Source organism: Galeopterus variegatus, unplaced genomic scaffold (assembly GCF_000696425.1).
Source record: "Galeopterus variegatus unplaced genomic scaffold, G_variegatus-3.0.2 Scaffold57, whole genome shotgun sequence".
Classification (NCBI taxonomy): Eukaryota; Metazoa; Chordata; class Mammalia; order Dermoptera; family Cynocephalidae; genus Galeopterus; species Galeopterus variegatus.
This window is the reverse complement of record NW_007726168.1, coordinates 805,249-825,738: the sequence shown is the minus strand read 5'-3', so window position 1 is coordinate 825,738 and position 20,490 is coordinate 805,249. Positions and strand designations below refer to the sequence as shown.

At 49.0% G+C, this 20,490-nt stretch overlaps 1 protein-coding gene and 1 non-coding gene across 3 annotated transcripts in view; both read right to left on the bottom strand.

Annotated features, from left to right (window-relative positions):
- Positions 1-20,490, bottom strand: part of AGAP1 (ArfGAP with GTPase domain, ankyrin repeat and PH domain 1) — a 430,252-nt gene that overhangs the window by 58,997 nt on the left and 350,765 nt on the right. For both annotated transcript variants that reach the window (XM_008574620.1, XM_008574628.1), the window contains exons 14-16: positions 15,228-15,382; positions 11,180-11,270; positions 4,286-4,508 (exon numbers count right to left, since the gene is read on the bottom strand). In XM_008574620.1, coding sequence (XP_008572842.1) covers positions 4,286-4,508; positions 11,180-11,270; positions 15,228-15,382 — 469 coding nt within the window. The remainder of the gene's footprint in view (positions 1-4,285; positions 4,509-11,179; positions 11,271-15,227; positions 15,383-20,490) is intronic.
- TRNAI-GAU lies at positions 12,581-12,654 on the bottom strand. The gene has a single exon. It is a non-coding gene; the product is annotated as a tRNA-Ile (tRNA).

Sequence of the window (20,490 nt, the reverse complement as noted above, 5' to 3'; positions counted from 1 at the left end):
GCACCGCTCGCTCCTGGTAGGGGACTGTTTCCACCGCACTCTACAGTCTACTGAGCTTCTGAGTGAGACAGGGATAACAACAAAGAGCAGCAACTGGCCACAGCGTTGCAGAGTAACCCCCGAGACACCCCTATGTGGCCGTGGCGAGAGGACGTACAGATGGGTTTCCCAAGATGGTTTTGCTGGTGCTGCAAATGTCACAGCCCTCATTTCACTCATGGGCGTTATCACCCATTTCACTCCAAGCCTCTGATGTAACAGGAGTACCTGACACACGTGCCCATGACAACTAGTTTCCTTCCACCCATTCGTTTGTTCATTCATTCATTCACTCATTAAATTTCCACTTGACTGTTTTAATATCTTTACTTCTGAGCTTATCATTCCTGTATTTGAAAGGGTCACCAAAGAGCTTGGCAACTTCTCTCTTCAGTTATACCATGTGTCCTAGCACTGGAACGCAGAGCCCTGCCTGCCTGGTGGCTCCAGGCCCAGCTGCTCAGCTCCCTGCAACATACTGTGTTATGGTACAACACACAAGCTCACATGCTGAGTGTCGTGAAGTCCTGGCCCTACAGGCAGCAAACTGTTCCCTCCCTAAACTCCTAAAATCTGGTTAATTCCTTCCACTGTTGATACCTCTACACCACTTCAATATCCCCACTTAAAAATCAATATTTTAAGTGTGTGCGTAAATGCTATCAATAGCAATTAGAGATGGGACTTCTGATTCCACCCCAGATGTACTTAATTGTTGTAGCATTGATCTCTCCTCTAACATACTTCTTTCTCCAAATTAAACCCCCATTACAGAGGGGGATGAAGGGCATCCTCTCCCCTCCTGTGACGATAAATTTAATATCGAATGCACTGGAAAAAAAATGGCAGTTGTTGCAGAATCCATCCAAAAAGATTTTTTTTTCTTCCTGGGAGTAATTAAAAGATGCTTTTCTTGACTAATGATTCCCCTGTTTAGGAATGGGAAGTCAATACTGCCTCAGCTGCCGTCAGCTTCGATTGATCACAGTGCTGCTCAAGTTTGAACAGCAGTTCTCAGGGCGGCTGAGGATCACTGGAACCAATTACAAGCCGTCCGAAGCCGCTCTAATCAGGGGTGCAGGGACAACAAGCAAAAGGCCAGCCAGCTGCTCAAAGGCGCCTGTTTTCCTAACGTGCCTGCAGGTCTGGGTGACGCCAGTGAACGGTTGTTTCTTTGGAGAAAGATCTGCTGTGCTCTACCTCCCCATCATCCTGAATCAGCACGCGTGTGCGTGCGTGCATGTGTGCGTATGTGTGTGTGTGTGTGCGTGCATGCGCGCACGTGTGTGTGGGGGGGTGTTTTGGGGGTAGGGAAAGAAATGGCACATTTCTAATTATATTCCACTGTCAGAATGAATCTTCTGAACAAGATGGAATGGACTAGAGCTCCTCGGGAAAACAGCTGGGCCCTTTTTCAAAGAATTAGACTGAATATATTGCACTTGGCTTTTCCTTGGATGGAGATAAAAATTTATTAAAATATTTCTTTTTGGTATTACGTTAGGGCCACATTAAAAGAACCGTCTAGCTGTTTCTACTAACAATCATAGTTTCTGCAGAAAGGCCAAAGGGGGAGCGGTGGGGATGGGAGTGGAGGCGTCTTGGAAAGCCAAGAGCCAGCCTAGATATCCAGGAAATTCTAGTCCGGGTGTTCAGTGTCTCATTTCCATTTGAGGAAAGTGCAGGAGGTGATGAAGGTGGTGGCATTTGAATTACTACTATATTACATGGTGGAGTTGTTTTTTTCTTTTGACGACGTATCTAAGGCTTCCCTTACTGTGTGTTCCACCAGGACCAAGCCTTCCAGCTGGCCTCCTGCCTCTTGTCTGTCCCTTCCACTGACCCTGCTGACTACCTTCAGTCCTCCTGGAAACAGATGGAATGTACACTGACCACACAACTCCCCCACTGCCCCACTCCCAGAGTGGCCCTCACGAACCTGCCCCTGGCCCAAAGGCCCTCCTGGCCTTCTGCTCTGTTTCAGCCTCAACTATTCACGCCCCCACCCATTCACGGGAGGGTCCAGCCCCATGTGTGACAGATGCGCTGATCTGCACACGTTCCCTGCTGGCTGCGCCTTCCCAGGATGACGACGTTCCTGTCTTTGCCTAGGCCACTCCCATCCTCCAGCACACCTCCCCACCCAGCCCCCAGCCCTGGAAATCACCCCACATTTTAGAGTCCAGTTCAGATACCTGGGGCACACTGGCTGCCAGAACGCTGTGAATTCTACCCGGCCCTGGCACCCTTCACTGGACGAGAATCTTCACCATCACTGTACAACCACCACTTACCGTTTCTTTTCTATGAGAAAGTGCTTAATAAATATTTGCTGATTTAGTTAAAAACAAAACTCCCTGGAGAAATTACTAAAGGCACAAAGAAACATTCATTTCTCATACATGTTTATCTTCTTGGAAGAGAACAGAATTTAGAAATGCAAAAGCTACCTCTGGAAACATCATGCAATCACACGCCCACACCACAGCCTCGGAGAGGGATCACAACTCGGCACTGCTCTTTAGGGTAGCGAGGGGGAACCACGAAAAGGTGGGCCATCACTGCAGCATTCCGCTTGTGAGAAAGGAGGACTTGGAAACATGGCTCTAAAATACAGAGATGTGACGTACCTGCTGCTAGACAGAGGTTACACATGCAAGAACTTAAATATACAGATTAGAACTATAAATACCTGCACACAGTCCTCACGAATGAAGATGAAGTTAATATAAATACTTATCAGTTAAAAAATTAACTCACAGCTTTGTTTCTAATCATTCTAAATGGTTTCTAATTCTAGTGGATAGAAAAACAAACTTTCCTAATTCATGATATTAAAAATAGTGTATGTGTTTTACACAGAAAAAGTAAGATGAATAAAGTTCATTTTTTCCAGCTTATTTTGATGTTTTCAGCATCCATACACTAAACCCAGTCTAATTTCCAATCATTTCTCATTTTCAGACCCAAATATCCTTCAACAACACTATATCTATGAAAAATAGATATTAAAACATGAATTAATACTTTAAGAATGCTCATAGTTGACGGTCCAGATGATCACTATGTTAGTGTCAAACAAATCAAGACGAATAATTTTTAAAGTCTATTGTTTCTTCAGTTTGTAAGAAAGTTACCTGTATTTGCATTATATAGTGTAACTCATCTATCAAGGCTACGCAATTTATGTACTTTAAAACAAATATAAACGAACAGACTTCATGTACCTTTCTTGCCCCCCCCCCCCATAGTAATAATACAGGATTAACAATGCCACCAGCTTTGTTCTCTGAAGTGAACCAAAGGTGGCACCACAAAGTCACTTTCAGTGTTAATGATTACAGTCCCCAATGCTTCTCACATTATCACTGCCCAGCGGCAGAAGCCGACTTCCACGGCGTGGCCACAGATCACCACTTTCATTTCATCTGATCGCCAGCAAAACAAATCCGAGGGATTTAAAACGTGCTAGTGATGGGAGACATCTCCTCTCCCTCATCTCTTCACACACCTGAGAAGTGACGGCTGAAAGCAGACCTCAGAGCCCTCCTTCGCACATGGGAGACAAAACGCAGCAGCAGCTTTAGACAACTAGAGATGAAATGGCCCCTTCCGCCTCTGTGAGACGGGCCTCCTCAGAAGACGTGCCATTTTATCGCCTCTTAGGAACATTAAATATGTATGTGTACTCAAAAACGGTTTATAATAGCTGTAAATGAAAAATGAGAAACTAAATGCCCTCAAAATAAATGCCTTTTTTCATACTGGATAACAATTAACATTAATGAGGAGTCACCATATATTATGTTGAACTTGGTTGATTAAATGTGCTAGAAATACATTTTAGAAAATAAAGTATATGTTGTTACCATAAAAATCACTTGTGATGGGGGGACTCAGTGGAGCAGATGCTTACCAAAGACACAAGCATAACAAAGTTAAAGAATCAAAAATTCATGATTAGTGTTAACAGCATAGCTTACGCCTATTAGAAATGTATTAATTAAAGTAATATATTCATAAGGTTAGAAGCTTAATACATTTCTAAGAGGGGGAGAGAAATCCCCAAGGCCTAAAAACAAACATAAAAAATTAAGGAGTTTGAATTACACACGTCCGCTGAAGACCAATTTTAAATATAGGCATTTCCATGCTGGGCTAATGGGTATTCCTACAGGTTGCTGGGACCATTCCAACTGTGGCTGTCATTAAGGTCACTTCCAGTTGGCATCTCCGAGGTTCCTACCTTGTGGAGTCTACGGACGGCTTCGTCCGCCCCTGGCTGCTCTCTTCCCAGACGCTGTTGGCCAGCTCGTTCCCGATGGACGACATCACCTTGATGAGCTCAATGGGCCAGTCATCAAGGTCCAGAGAGCGGACCCGGGAGAGGTGGGTGCCGAGATTCCGGTGGATCCCTGAGCACTCGATACACATAAGGGCTCCCAAGTTCAAACTGGCCCAGTTAGGATCTGTGCGGAGAGAAACGGGACACCAGATGCAATCAGACCACCCCACTGGTTCCAACTGTCCTTAGAATCTTTGAAACAAAACCAACCATCAGTCAAAGCCCACATCTCGCAGACCTCCCTAGAACCACATGACTTGAAAATGCTCCCTGGCCAATACTCAGTACAGTTTTAGGTGTCCTGAATGATGTGGCATGTTGGTGGCAATTAAAAAAAAAAGTTTGGCTTAAGCCACAGCCTTGGAATTTCCCACACAATAAACAGTTGCAAGTGTTAGTCTGCACTTTCCAATAATTTAACATTCACCTTGAGAGGGCTGATGTGCACGGAAAACAATCGTGTTACTCGGCACCCACCATGGAAGCTGCTGATCTAGGGAATGAGAAGGGGGGCCGAGGGGTAGCTGGGTGGCACCACGGCTCTGGTCATTCCCAAAGTGGTAGTGTCCCTCCCTCACAACCATCTCGGCAACCACCAGCACATCAAAGTTTTCAGTAGGCACACAATGGGCATGCTTGAGAATTTCAAAGATGAAAGAGGCACACTAAGATGAAAAAATATGGTCTTCAGTAATCTTATTTAAGGGTAACGATTGAAGCAACCCACAGTTCTCCAGTCTTCCCTGCTGGGAAGCTGGTGGGCAGGGTCCTTTGGTAGGGTCATTACTCAGCTCGATCAACTCCCCCTTGCAGAATGAATGGTCACATGCTTTAGGCTGTGACACTGGACCAAAGACATGTTTGTGCAGGACAACGAACAAGTTCAGAGGACAGCACTGGGATCTCTGAACTAGATCTCTCCCTGTGGGACTGGCTCACATCATCGGAAGACCAAGAACTTGGGCCCAGTGTTGACTTCATGCTTGAACCTACAGCTGATGTGCAGAGACAAAGGTTGACCTTGATAGCCAATGGCTTTCACCACTGACAGAAGCAAATAAGGCTTAACTCATCCAGGAATAATTAATATTTACTCCAGGCACACTTGAAGAGTCAACAGAAAAGCAGGTAGCTGATGTCATATTTGAATCATTGGGGAGACGTCCTTTGTTCAATAAACGGCAAATGACCAGGAATGGCTTTATGCTAATTGACCAGAAACCAGCCAGCCATTTATTTAACATATCAGGAAGGTGGTGACAGATACCGTGGGGGAGATAGGAGAAGAGAGGTCTGTGACCTCCGAGGTGTTCTGGTGGGGAAGAGGAAACCTATGCCCCAAATAAAAAATAAAACAAAACAGACAAGAAAATGCAGGGACCAAATGCTGAAGCGCACAGTCACAGAACAGCACACAGGCAGCCAGGGAGAGAGGCCAGCGACAGCAAGTGCAGGGTTGGGGGGTCCTGCGCGGGGCAGGGACACGGGCTGGACTGATGGGTGTGGAGGGAAGAGGGGGGTGCAGTGAGCAGCTTGTGCACCCCCCCCCACCTACTATGGTTCTCGTCTCGTGTCTACGTGCTTCCCTTCACTGGCCACCTTGGCTCCTGTACCTCCACCAACCCCCGTAACAGAAGAGCCAAGGTCACCAGCCACCTCCATGGACCCCAGTTAGCCATCATTTTCCTTGACCTCTTGCTGGCAGCTGACTGCCCAACTCCCTCCTCCAGCACTGAGTAGTGAGCGATGCCTTTTTGGTCAACCACCTCTCAGGATTTTTCTCCCACTTTTCTGGTTGCTCTATCTTGATTTCTTTCCTAACTTTTCCTCCCGAATCCGCTACTTACCCCAGGGGTCCTGCAGGCTTGTCTCTTCTGATTCTAGACTCTCTTCCAGGCAAACTCCACCCAACCCCTGGCTTTAACTGGAACCCAAATGCTAACGACGACCTACAGCTCCCCCTCTTCCCTGCTCCCGAGCTACAAACACAAAAGCACCACCACGCATTTCCACTTACATAACTTGCAGCTGCCTCCTGTCAACATGTCGCCCTGGAAATGTATCCTTCTGCAGGGTCCTTCCTACCTCAGCAAATGGCACCAGCACTCACCCAGTTCTTCAAGCCAGGATCCTGGGAATTGCCCTTGACTCTCCCGTCATTCCCACAGCCCATCACGAAGTTCCCAGTCTCTCTCAAGTCTACCCGCTCCTTCTTGAACCTGTAGCTCCCCCCAGTCTTGTCACCACCACACGGGGTGCAGGAGCCTCCTGCCTGTGCACCACTCTCCACACAGCAGCCGGGACCTATTATACGCGTAAATCTGGCCATGCTACGCCACCGCTCAAACCCATCTGTGGCTGCCATTTCCCCTTCAGATCAAGCCCAAAATCCCGTCTAGCAAAATCAGGACCAAGCCCGCCACCTGTCTCCCATGAGCACCCTTCAACTCCTGCCCACCTGCGCACAATGCTCCCCTCTGCCCGCTCTGCCTCCGCCCATCTCCTTCCTGGGGGTGTCTTACTTACCCGCCCCATTGCCCCCACGTGCAGTAGCAGGGTCCCCGCTGGACAGGCTCACAGCAGCCTGGCTCTGGCCTGGGAGACCCTGACAGGAAAGGCAGGGACCAGGCATGTGAACACCTCTTCAGGGCCCACCTCTGCTTATAGTTTTCAGTAATAAAAGAATAGCTGGACTTAAGCAGAGGATGCAGCTACAAGGCAGGAGGAAGTGATGGTGGCCAGGGTTGGGGCAATATTTACCAGCAAGCGACAAAGGGCTTCAGTCTGGTTGTGGGGCAGCACAGGCAATTACACAAAATGAGACAATGCCACGGGCAGACCCACAGCAGGACGGCTGGCACAGGTGCTGGGAATGCTCAGACCTACATCAGGGACCTGATCGTCAAAGATGGGTGTGGACTCTGCAGTGTGTGCTGGCGTGTGAGCAGTGAATAGGACCCATGTGCCACACAACAACCCCCGAGAGCTGCCAGCAACTACAACCCCAGAAGATGCCGGGCTCGTATTTCCAGCTAAGTTCAACGCCAAACTCATCACCCCACAACCTCCTTCTGCTCCCCATGCCCGCTGCATCTCTCTTCCTCCCTGTGTCCCCACATCCCACTCATCGCCGAGCACCCCCACACTGCCTCATTGTCACCGCTTACACCGGGATCCCTTCCATCGCTCACCTGAACCACGGTGAATGCCTCTCCCGCCAGCCCGCCACCCTCCACGCCACTGCGACTTATCTGAGGAGCCCAGAAACCCAGTTACGCTGACGCCTGTTCAGGGCTTAGTGCACTGTCCGTCCTCCCCTCAGCCCTCAGCAGCTCCTGGACACTGTGCTGGCCCACATCTGAGGGAAGATTGTCATGTGTGGGACAGGTTCCAGTGACTATTCTCAGATGTCTGTGAAAACCAGAAATACTGAGGGTGGAAGGGGAGTGAAGCGTTCCAGTGCCCGGTGAGCACCACCCCACGGGTTGCAGGGACACGGGTAAGACTGACGGCGGCAGGGATGTGCGCTGCTCTGAGCACCCTCTGCCTGGGGCTACAGAGGGGAGGGCCTTGCCTCTGCTCCAGCAGATGAGAAAGACTAACAAGCGGACCAGAGTGTCCATCTAAGTATCACCACTGGCAATTTCCTGTGACACACCTGAAAACTGACTAGGCTGCTTCTGCATGTCTGGGTACTGGGGCCGAGACCCTCCCCTGTGGGTGATCCCAGCCTCCTAGCATGGCCTTGATGCTCTGAACCATCTCCTGCCTGCTGCTCTGGCTTTGGGATCCCTCTTTCTAGGGCGGTGAGCCCACAGCCCCAGCAGCCCCCGGCCCTGCCATGTGTTCTTGGGCCCCTGTGCCACGCATCTGCTGGTCTGTGAGTACGTGCCTTTCCACCTGTCTGCCCCTGGCAAGTTTCTTTCCCGCCTTGGGCCTCAGCTCCCTCCCCTGAGAAACAAGGCTAATAACTCCCATCCTCAAGGGGTTGTCATGAGGATTAAAAGCTATGAGGTACTTAGAGCAGTGACTGTCACGTGGGAAGTACGTTAGGTGTGGGCTGTAATTACTTTTGTTCCTCCACGTATTCAACCAATACCAATGTGCCAGCGTCTGGGGACACAGCAGTGAATGCAACAGAGAAAAATCCCAGCCCGCAGAAGCAGAGGACTTAGGTCCTGTGGGGGCAGAACAATAAGGAAGAAATAAGAAAACGATATGATACAGCACAAGGTGATGAGAGCCAGGAACCCCCCGGGGGAGCAGGAGACCAGGGAGTATGGACACATGTGTGCAATTTAAAACCCAGGTGTCAGGCAAGGTGGTGCTGGGCAAGGACCTGGGCCTACGGGGATGATACAACAAGAGAAATCAGAGCAGATATGATCCTGCTGCAGGTTTCCCTGTCCTGTCTGGTGGTGGTGGTGGTGGGTGCCAGTCCCCTCCTGTGTGCAGACCTGGGGTTGACAAAGATAAATAAGACAGGATCCTAGACATCAAGTAGGCCATGGGAGAGAAAGGCCCGCGAACCGTTCATACAACACGGTGGGAGCAGCTGGCAAGTGATCAGCTCTGACCAGGGCTTCGCGGACAAGGGCACAGAGAGCAGCAGAAAGGCTAGGGCTGCCTCTAGGGGATTGTCCGTGAAGGTCAGGCATGTTGGCAAGAACCACGTACAGCCCAGGCTTCGGTATCCTCAAGGGCCCTCAAAGGTGGACTCTCCTTGGTATGTTCCTGACAGAGGGTTGGCAACGGGAGCCCTCAACGAAGACTTCCACCGTCAACCAGGTCTGGGAAGTGTAGGCTGGGCCATGTTAAACAGGCGTCTTTACAGCGGAACGTCCCAGAAGCAGGGATGTCCTACAGCTGCAACTCCCCGAGAGGTGGGTGATGTTAAGTTTCCTAAATTCATGGGATCGCAGAATCCCTGTAAGATGGGCGCCCCCGCAGCTAAGGGAGCTCAGCACCCACTCTGGAGACAGTGCTCTGGGATGTACCGGGTGTGAAGGGAAGACAGACAAGGCTCCTGGCCATCCGGAGCACTCTCAGCAAGGACCACTGGGGCCGGGTGTGTGTGTGTGTGTGTGTGTGTGTGTGTGTTTCCATAGCTCCAAATCCCATGCCAAGCAAAAATCCTTGAGCCTCGCCCCTGCTATATGGCAACATAGCTGAAGTGGTGGGACGGTGTTCCTGAGCCAGTGAGAACTTCCGAGAGGAAGTGAGCTTGGCAAACCTCTGCAGGTTCTCAGGGGAAAAAGATCTGTAAGAACGCATTCCAGAATGTTAACACTACTTGTCTGTATGGACTGAGGGTCTTTTGTTTTACTTTGTGTTTTTTTTTGAGACAGCAAGAGGTTGAGAAAAAGACAGAACCCCTGTCTTGGACAGCTCTGTCTGCTCTCCCCGTTTCCCTGCCACGCCTGGTCTCTCAGCTCCGTTTACTTCCAGGAAGCTCCTTTCACACCACGACTTGGACCCGTAAAGCCCACATCCGCCCACATGGGGCACCCGGTGGCCCAGAGTTGTTCTGCATAGCTCTCCCTGCTGACCCCCACATCGCCCACAGGCTTGCTCAAGCTCTGCTGAGGCCCAGGAGGGTGGTGGCAAAGGGAGCTGGTGTGTGAGCTGGCTGTGGCCTCTGGCCCTCCCGGCCCTGCTCTGTCCTGGTCGGAGGTGCTTCTCATAGGGTTTGGCTCTGCGGTGCCCACCGTTATCTGTGCAGCAAAGAGGGGCCCCAGCCTGCATTCTCCATGGGTGGAGCTCGGGCAGAACCACGCCCAGGTCTAGCCAGCCTGGCTCACGAAACAAGGAGGCTGGTAAAATGCTGATGACAAGGTGAAGCACGTGTGCCGAAGGACTGTCCGAGCAGGACAAGGCTTGCTCCGTGGCCAGAGAGAGGCGCACTGGGGTTAAGACTGGAACGCCCTTCCATGAGAGGAACAGGGCCAGACTAGAGGAAACTGGTGACTCTGGAAGTGAGGACAAGAGCCCCTATTGGCCCTTCTCCATGGCACCTGCTTTGGTGGTCACTGGGCGTGTGCCCCACAGCCACGACCAACCACGCCACGCACGTGAACTGGATTTCCTTATCCTCAAAACACTACTTAACAAAGCAATATGAATGGAAACAGTTTATTGAATGTCCAATGTCCCCAGCACCGTGCTCAGGACAGGGATTTAAAGAATGAAAAGCAAGTCCCTACCCTCAAGGATATGACTAACAAAATGACATTCTCACAGAGAAAATATTATTACATATTGGACAACAGAAAGCATGAAATAAAACTGGGCTATTCCAAGGCACAAAGCAGAGACTATGAATTCTGTCAGTTCAATCACATGCTTTAGTGTGTAATGAGTTTAAGATTAAAAAAAACAAAAGACATCATTTCATGGTAAAACCCAGAACATAGGATTTTATGGAGGAAAAAAAAAAAAAAAACCCCACCAGAAATCTCTGGGCAGGAGTGAACCAACTGTACTCTATTTTTATGGAGAAAACAAACAAGTGATCACTGATTAAGCAAAAGGTTGTTTCCCAGATGTGGCCATGGGGCTGAGTCCTCCGCACCCCGGGCGCCCGAGGCCTAGGAGACTCACTGTGCGCTCACAAGTTCAAAGCAGCAGCAACCTATAGTCAGTGAGGCTTCTGTGTGAAGGGCATTGTGTTAAAATAAAATTCAATTAAAAATATTGCAATTCCTTCAAAGCTGTCAACCCTTATCACCAAACATGACGGCGCGGATCCCCTGCCATCTCCTGAGGCCAAGCCAGCCCCACGCCCGGCACACTCACTCTGGGTCTCGCAGTCCACGCAGTGGGAGTTCCCGCGGATGTTTCGGATCGACTGCAGGGCCATGGCCTCACTCTGGCTCGTCAGTCGGGACTGGACAGAGGGAAGACAGACACGAGAGGTAAGAACCCTGGGAGAAACACCCGTGTCTGCAGTAGTCCCCCCTTATCTGCGGTTTCGCTTTCCATGGTTTCAATTACCTGTGATCGGCCTCGGTCTGAAAATATTAAATGGAAAATCTCAGAAATAATTCGTAAGTGTTAAATCACATGCTGTCCTGAGTAGCATGATAGAACCTTGTGTCCTCCCACTTGGTCCCACCCGGGAACAGAATCGCTGTCCGCTCACTGCTGCACAGAAACAGACATACTGCCCTAGGTTTCGGGCATCCACGGAGCTCCTGGAATGGATCCCCCACAGAGCAGAGAGGACTGCTGTACTGATAACGTCAGGAAAACCAAACAGATCGTGAGCAAATACAGGAGGAAGGCAATCTTCAGACATTCACTTCTCCTTGGACATCCTCAGGAAAGAGCACTGCCGAGGAGAATGCGTTATGCACTGCGAGGAAATATCACACATTAGGATTTATCCGCTGAGATGGACCCTGCTGGAAATGAGCGAAGCTGGATCATTTGTGAATGAACGAGAGACCAGCCGTCACCTGGAGAATGTAACTGGTTGATGGGCTTTTACTGCCACACATCCACTTGGGAAGAGGATTAAAGCATGGGAAAGAAACAATCTGTTTATAAGCCAAGGGTCAGGGCTCAATCAGCACTGTAAGACGTATCTCACGGTTCCTCATCAGAAAGCCACCCACGCCACCCGTCACGGCTGCGAGGTGCACTTTTCATCTACAGACTCGACAAGGCTGGGGGAATTTACTCTGAAACTTACACTTTACCGTCTCCCTTAAAAAGGATTAAATATCACATGCTTATTGCAGCAAGTTTAGAAAATACCAGGAGGGCAGGAGGGGAGACATAAAAATTACACTATGGTATGACCATCCAGTTAAGCACTGTTCACATTTGATACCTGTTCTTCCGGCCTTTTCTCTAAGCACGTGTATCTGAAAAAAGCCAGCATAATATATGTTGCTTGGGAATCTGCCTCTTTAGCCTTATGGTATCTGTTTGTCACTCACTGCTGTGACATACTCTCTGACACCATCGTTTTAAATGGCTGCACAGCATTCCACCCATCGACGACTTATTTACCGAGTTCTCTCTGATGGACATTTAGGTGCTCATGATTTTTGTCTATCTTAAACGGTGCTGTAAAGAACATGCTTACTGCTCAATCTTTGTACCAATTCATGATTATTTATTAAAGATAAATTCTTGGAAGTAGAGGTGCTGGGTAAAAGGATATGTACAGGATTCTTTTTTTTTTTTTGCTGGCTGGTACAGGGATTGAACCTCAGACCTTGGTGTTATCAGCACCATGCTCTAACCAACTGAGCTAACCAGCCTATGCTGTATAGTTTTTTAAGACTTATTTATTAAGGGCCGGCCTGGTGGCGCACTGGATAGTGCGCCGCTTGGGAAGTGTGGCGGCGCTCCCGCCCGAGGGTTCGGATCCCACATACGGACCGGTTCCCGCTCACTGGCTGAGCGAGGCGCGGGAGCAACGCCGAGGGTTGCGATCCCGTTGCCAGTCCCGGTCTGGTACGGGGGCGACACTGAGGGTTGCGATCCGTTGCCGGACACGGAAAAAGACAAAAGACAAAAAAAAAAAAAAGACTTATTTATTAAATATACAATACTATGGTTAAAGAAAAAATTGATCAATTTCAAATGACTCTTAGAATAAGCTTGATTTTTGTCTAAGAATTCTTCATAAATTGCACCATTTCATGTCATCTTGTCTGATGTAAAGCAATTTATTGCTTACTACACAATAATGACTATAATTTATTAACTATACTATTGTATAATTTATTAATTACTATTGGCTTTTGATTCCCTTTGGTTAGATACCTTGGTATTTAAAGTATATTTAGCAATTTATATTGGCAGACACACACGTACACACACACACAGGGATGTGTCTGTCTGCCTGCCTCTGTTGCTTGCTCTGTGTACCTGGATAATTTCTGTGGTTGACTGGTCAGTTGGTCAGTTTGTGTGTGTGTCTGTTTATGTCTTCACCTACACCAGCTATCAACTCTGAATTATCCACAGGCAGCTGAAATACTGTGGAGCTCATTCTCAACTGAGTCTGTATGTCCCCCATCAAGCTATTCCTTGTGGACTGTATTTCTGTGCTTTACACTACACCCTTGTTCAGCAGGCTCTCCCCAAGAACACACGTCTAGTGAGAGCAAAGGGGTGGCACTGGAAGGCCCGTATTTGCGTCAGTCTGGCAATAGGGGGAGATGGGCGGCTGATGCTATCCCGGACCTTCCGGAGTCAAGTGGGGATGGCATGGATTCAGGGTGTGATGTGAGAGGCTGTGATCTTCCCATAAAATCTGGAGATGCATCTGTCTATTCAGCAATACATGCCCCCGACTCCTGCTCTGAAACAAAATCCCTATGCTCTGTGGGTGGCACATAGTTGTTACTTCCTGGGACAAGGAGACCCAAAAGCATCCTGTGTTTGCTTCGGGAGCCACGTCGTGGCTGTGTGTGGACGTGACCTGGTAAAACCAGGGTGCTCAGGATGAAAGGCGGTGGTTCTCCCCACCTTGGGTATAAAACATCCTTAAAAAAGGGAAGCAAATTACATTATAATAATAATGACTGTGGTCTGGTTTACCCTGGTTAAAGAGGGTAATAAAATGAGACACTCTATCTTTCTGAAAGACAGACTCCCTTCTTAATGACAAAGCTGAACATAAATCATTGGCAGAAATTTCTTTAAATGGTTACAAATGAAATTGCAGGTCAGTGGGCAATGTCCTTTCTCTTAGTTTCTAGTTGATTATAGTTTGGAAAATTAAAATGTTCTCCAAGAGTCAAAATGTACCAGCAAAGGGGTTAAAAACATCCAAGCATTAAAATAATAAAAGCGAAGGAATCCTTGATGGGAAAAGTGATTTTTGTATATGGAATATCACTCGACAGTAGCCCAGAGAACACAGGCTAAAAATTTTTTTTCTGTCTAAACATTAAATATTTTAATGTTATTAAATTAAATACACACTAGACTTTATGGGCAATTTAAAAAACACATTATTTAAATACACATTATTAAATAAAATACACACTAGACTTTATGGGCAATTTAAAAAACAGGAATTTAGCTTCCCCAAACTCCCTGCACGCTCACATACGTGCATCTACTTTTCATTTATGTCTCTAACAAGAGTAGGTTTTCCAACTTGACGTGGATTTCAATTTGGAGCATTTATGAAAGCAGACAGGGTATCCTTTTACATCTGTATCTCTTCCTGGGTAGCCTCTGCTCATAACAAAAATAAACGTGGACACGTAAGCCACAAGAGTCCAAAAGATTCTATCACCTGCAATAAAAGGCCACTTGCTCTCTTTTTAAGTAGCTGAGAGAGTAAAGATTTAGTGTCAGATACTCGGCCATGCAGACACGGTCAAGCTAGGATACTAACACATGACGCATGGCGCATTTAGAAACAGTGTTTCTTTTTTTTTTTTTTTTTCCCTTTTTGTCTTTTTTCGTGACCGGCAACGGATCGCAACCCTCAGTGTCGCGCCCGTACCGGACCGGGACCAGCAACGGGATGGCAACCCTTGGTGTTGCGCCCGCACCTCGCTCAGCCAGTGAGCGGCCGGTCTGTATGTGGGATCCAAACCCTCGGCGGGAGCGCCGCCGCACTCCCAAGCGGCGCACTGTAGCAGTGCACCGTAGCAGTGCACCACCGGGCTGGCCCAGAAACAGTGTTTCTTATCTTTTCAATTATTTAGCTTTTTGCCCACAAAGAATGTCCCGGTCTTGTCATTCACACACATCATCTGATGCTTTCCCCTCCCTGGGGCCTTACTCTGGTCTCTGTTTCCCTTTAATGATCAGTGGCCTTGACTTTTTTGGGTGGCTCGGGGGTGAGGGCAGCTGCCGAGGGTCTTACCTTATTCTTGCTGCTCTCGCAGGACTGCAAGCTGGCGAGGATCTGGCTCTCGATGGCTTGGACCCACGCATCTCGTTCTTCGTATGTGGTGGCTTCAAAGTGCCACGTCTGGCCAGTCAGGGACACAATGATAAACTCAAAGTTTTCTTCTTGTTCTGAAACACAGTGATGGGGACGAAGAGTTGAGCTTTCATGCGACAGCAGCCCCTCTGCCATCCTCTGTCATAAAAGTGCCTTTTGGCTGAGTCGTGCCTGCGTGAGGCTCGCGGCACACAAGGACGAGACAGCTACGGCAGCAGAGATCTGAGCCCGCACACCTCCAAACACTCGAGATTTGGTTCCTCAAGCCAGCGTGGCTTAGCTGGGTTTGTCAGCACTCAGGGAAAACAGAAAAATGGAAATCAGCGTGTGGTGTCAGTGCCTCTGCACTGGGCACGAAGCAACTTAGGAAAATAACTTGGCACTTATTGCTGACCCTCCACGGTATGGGAGGAAAATTAAGCCGGCACTGCTAATCTCGGGTGCAGTTTTAACTTGTCTGTAAGTGCCCGTGCGACGGTCCACAGACACACCACAGCAAAGAGCAGTGCCGCAGGTGTCTGTTCTTCAACGGCAGAGGACCTGTCACAGTGGGAAAGGCGTTCACTGCCACCACCTTCAGGCCAGGACAGCACGTGGGACTCCAGGCGACAGAAGGGCCTCGATGGAGACTTGCAGGCCCCACACTTGTGGTCGCTGTGGGGCAACTGTCCAGAGCAGTGAGAGAGACTTGTGTTCACATCCTGCGACACCACTTGCCTCGTCTGGGTCTCTGGACAAGTTCCTCAACTCCTCTGAGGCTCCTTTTCCTCACCCACAAAACGGAGAAAAAGGGCACCCACTTGCTAGAGCTTCCAACTGGTTAAGTGGAGAGTGCTCACTCCTGCCGACCCAGGGCTGGGGTCCACCGTGTCCTCATTCCCACTCCTACTCCCAGCCCCCAAGCCCCAGGAGAGAACGCACCCCCCACCTAAAGCGAAGCCACTTACAGATAGCCAGTGAGTCTTAAGCTGGATTTTTAGATAAAACATCTCACTTGATTAGTACTTTCAAGCACTGGCCTGTGAACTAGCTGCGTTATAATCACCTGGTGAGCAACTGTTACTAATAATGGTAATAATCTGCCCACCATTGTACTGAATTTTTCTCCAGGCTCCCCTGTCCTCAGCGCCCCAGCCCAGCCTTACGCACCGCGTGCTGCCCTCACCCCACCGTGCGCCCCCAGCCTCGTGTCTCTGAAGCCACCACCTCCAGCCACCTCTCCTCATTCCCATGGGCCTTGTGAGACATACAGTCCCCTTCTGTGACTCAGAGATCCCTTCCATCTGATTCCCTCGGTGCTGCCAAGCCCCAGTCCCAGGGGTGGGGACGACGCCCTGGTACGGGATGTCAATCCTTCTCAGCATGTGGCTTCTGTAAATAACCACCAGTGGTGACCACAGAAACGAGGCTGTGCTACTTGTGCGTGACATCTTCACGTACTCTGGAGATGATGGCACAGTGTTTAGAGTCTAACTGCCTGGTGAGCTGGACCTAAGGCTGTGTGACTTGTTCCCAAGGTGCCCGCAAGGTGGGGCAGGTGGGCACGCCATCTGCAAAACCGCTGGCTTCTCCGTGACAGCACCCGGCCTCAGGGCACGAAATGACATCTGACGAGGGTCCATGGCCCCCACTAGCCTGTCCAAGGTCTGTGACTCCCCCAGACATTACAAGCCATTGCACCAAGGGCAGTCTGGGCTGTGGGGAGGAGCTGGGATGCAGGTGCCCGGGGGAGGTCAGGCCTGTCAGGGTCCTCCAGGGATGCCCCATGACATGTGAGCAGACGGGGTGCTCACCTGCAGGGTGTGTGAGTATGCTTCCCCTCTGAATCTCTTTGGTTCCTGAGTTCTGGAGAGCTCTCATGATAAGAATCCAGAAAGTGAGGGTTTTATGAGGAATTTTACCCCAATCTATTAGGCTCTTGAATTTGGAGAACTAATGAGTTTATGCAGCAGCAGAACACTTCACCTGCTGCGGAAAGGGAGGTGGAGGAGGCTGGTGTGGGGGCCTGTCTGCAGGTCCCCCTCCCCCACCCCCAGTAACATCCTTGGACATTTGGGGAATTGTTGGTTTTCTCATTAAAAAAAAAAAAAAAAAAATCACTGTGACTTTCAAATTGGTTTCTCCATGGCTGACCTGCAATTATACCTGGAAATTATTGGCTGAGCCACTGCATCTGTGGGTTTTAAAAGGCCTGGCTTCCTTATCCATGGGCTTTTATGTCCTAATACTATGAATTATAACCTTTCCCACACGGATTTCTTGTAAGATAGTCCCAATTCATATATTTTATGCAAAAATCCTAGTGAACTGATAGGAAAGGCAGGAAAGAACTACATAATTCACAGTTAGACCATAAGGAAAACTTGGTAATTCATGGGTGGAATGTGACAGATTTTCATTAGGAGATCTACTGAACGGGCTCACACTTTTTTTAATCTGTGAAATTCAAATGCACATATAAAAGCTCCTTCTGATCAGGATTTATTAGATCTTCTAGTGAAAAAAATGACAACCATTAGCTTCCCAGTTAAATTTCTGCATAACTGGTCTGCCAGAAAGCTCTCCTGTTTAAATTTCTAGCCAGAGTCATGAGCGGCATTTGCCAGAACTGGAGGCAAAGAGCGGAATTTGCTCGAGGCTGGAGCAGGGCTTAGCCACTGGGGTTCTCAGCTGCATGGCCCAGAGCTGGGCACTGGGCTGGGTGGAAAGGACCCCAGCAGCAGGGCCAGGCCGTGCTGTCTAAATGTCTCCACATGGTAGGCACAGGCACACACATGACAGAACACAAAGTGATGAAAACAACAATAGGAGTCGAGATAAAGTACATGGAACGTGTGTATTTTTGCCTCATTCCGGTGCAGTTGTTGCTACTGTGCATCTCCCACTGCAACACTCAATAACTCACGTAAAGACAAGACTCCCAAGTTAAATCGCTAAAGCACAGTTTGGCTTTGCCCTATTAAGTATGTAAACAAAATTTACCTACACAGGTAAAATCCACTTAAGGTAACAAATAGATTTAAGCGTTCACAGGAACATCAGAATCTGTTCCTTGCTAATTTCCAAACATGCTCCCCACAGTATCTATTCAACAGCTTCTGAGTCACCTTAACAGTTTATTCCACCACCTATCTTCTCCTTCTATTTATGCTGGACACAGATTTCCTTTTCTGGTACCTTCTAGGTTACTAAACATTTCTGTCCCTCCTGTCAGTTCCTGGTACTTTCCCTCCCTGCTGTCTCTGTGCTTTCTTTACCTGGCCCCTCACACCTTCTTGGGGACTTGGATTCAGTGATGATTTCCTCACTCTATTCCAAACTCAATGGCCCTCTTCTACAGACTTCCTGACCACTGCTTGGGACATCCACCCCATAGACAGACACCTTCCGGAGCTCCTGCCACCCTCTAGAGATGACCTCTTTTCTCTGTTCTCCACGGGCAGAGTTCTCAAAGCAGGAGCGCACACTTGCATCTAGCTGTTCACCGCTCTCTTCTCTCTGATGACGTTTTCCTGTCGTCCGTCCTACTGAAACCTCACTTTCTAAGATTACAGATGGATGAACAGCCAGGGCCCACGGGCAGTGCTCAGCTGCCTTCTCTTTCAGGAATATCTGGTGTTGATGATGGCAACCACCACCTGGCAACTTTTTCCTCCTCGGTCTTCTGGGATGCTCCATCACCTTGAGTACTCACCTGGATGTGAGCAAGGCATTTATCAGGGTGAATGAGAGGGGTGCCAGTAGAGTTGCATGGATTAAGCACCCACTAGAAAATTCCATCCCGAGGGTACTAAGGGCCGTAACCTGGAAGGAGATTTGTAGCGGCTTGTCATGGGATGTTTACCTCTGTCTTGCCTTGTTCAACGTTTTTATCAATGACGTGGATGAAGACCCATGAAGTCTGCTTATCAAATTTTGAGAGGGAGGAATTTTGAAGGGATAGCAGATAAACTAGGGTTTTAGCTCTAGGATGGGTTGAAATGTCTCACACGTGACTAGGAATTCCTTCCTCACACTTCAACAGCGAGTGGAGCTTGGGGGAGATTTTATCAGCAGTAACTATGCAAAGGCCAAGCAACTGCAGCGGACAGCGGGCCCATGGTTAGGAAGTCCACAGTGAGAGGCTCTCTATAAAAGCGAAGGCCACGAGGGTGTCACCTGCAATGAGGAAGGTGGTGTTGCCATCACACCTGGCGAAGGCCGGTGAGCACCGCAGGGGAGCTCCATGTCTGGGCGCACGCACTGGGGACACAGAGGGATGCCACCTGTGCTGGGAGCCCTGGGGAGTCCACCCACAGCAAAAGGGACAATAAAGACTCCACAGACAGACGACTCCCCTCAGAACTACCCACAGATGGAACACAGTTTCCATTCCCTAGAGGGTTTCAAGCCCACATCGTGTGGTGAGAATTCAGCATCTCAAAGACAAATGGCGGGGCCCTTCCAACGCCGAGATCCCATGGGAGAGACACAAGAGAGCTTTCAACTCCTTTGTAGCTCAGTAGCTTTCAGCAGGTGCAGGGAACCCTGTGCTGAGGGTCCCATGGCCAGCTCCAGGCTCTTGGAGGATAATGCTGGGATCAGCTAGCAATGCCTGCCCTGGGGCGAGGGCCCACGTGGCATGCTGCCACCTGCTCACTAAGCTCAAGTGCAGCTTTCTCTCCAGCTCTTTAACCCCTTTCTTCTCCTCCTACCTGGCACCTCTTCGTGTGGCCTTTAGTGAAGGCCCATTCCATGTGCAGCTCACGGTCCTCCCTGCCCCGCACCCCTTCTTAGAGGTACAGTGACTTCCAAAGAGTAGTCACTTCTGGCAGGTGTGTACAATTCTCAAATCTGTATCTCCGATCCAAAAATCTGATCAATTTTGGATTTTTAAATGCCTATGGATATTTCTCAAATATCTTGTTCTCAGCATCAACTTTAATATGCATCAAATAGATTTGCTATAATTCTCAAATGCTCCTCCTTGAGTTCTCTACTTCTGCTAACGGTTGCAATGCTATTTCTAGTCAGAAAATCTCAAAATCACCCTCTTTCCACTGCTATCTAATCAGTCACAGCACTGCTTACGTTATCCCCCAGTCTGCACCTTTCTATTTCCTTCTCCTTTCCGCCCTTGCCTGACTGTCCCTGTGGCTCTGGCCCTGCCCTGACACTTCCCTGGAGTTTACTGAGTAAGAAA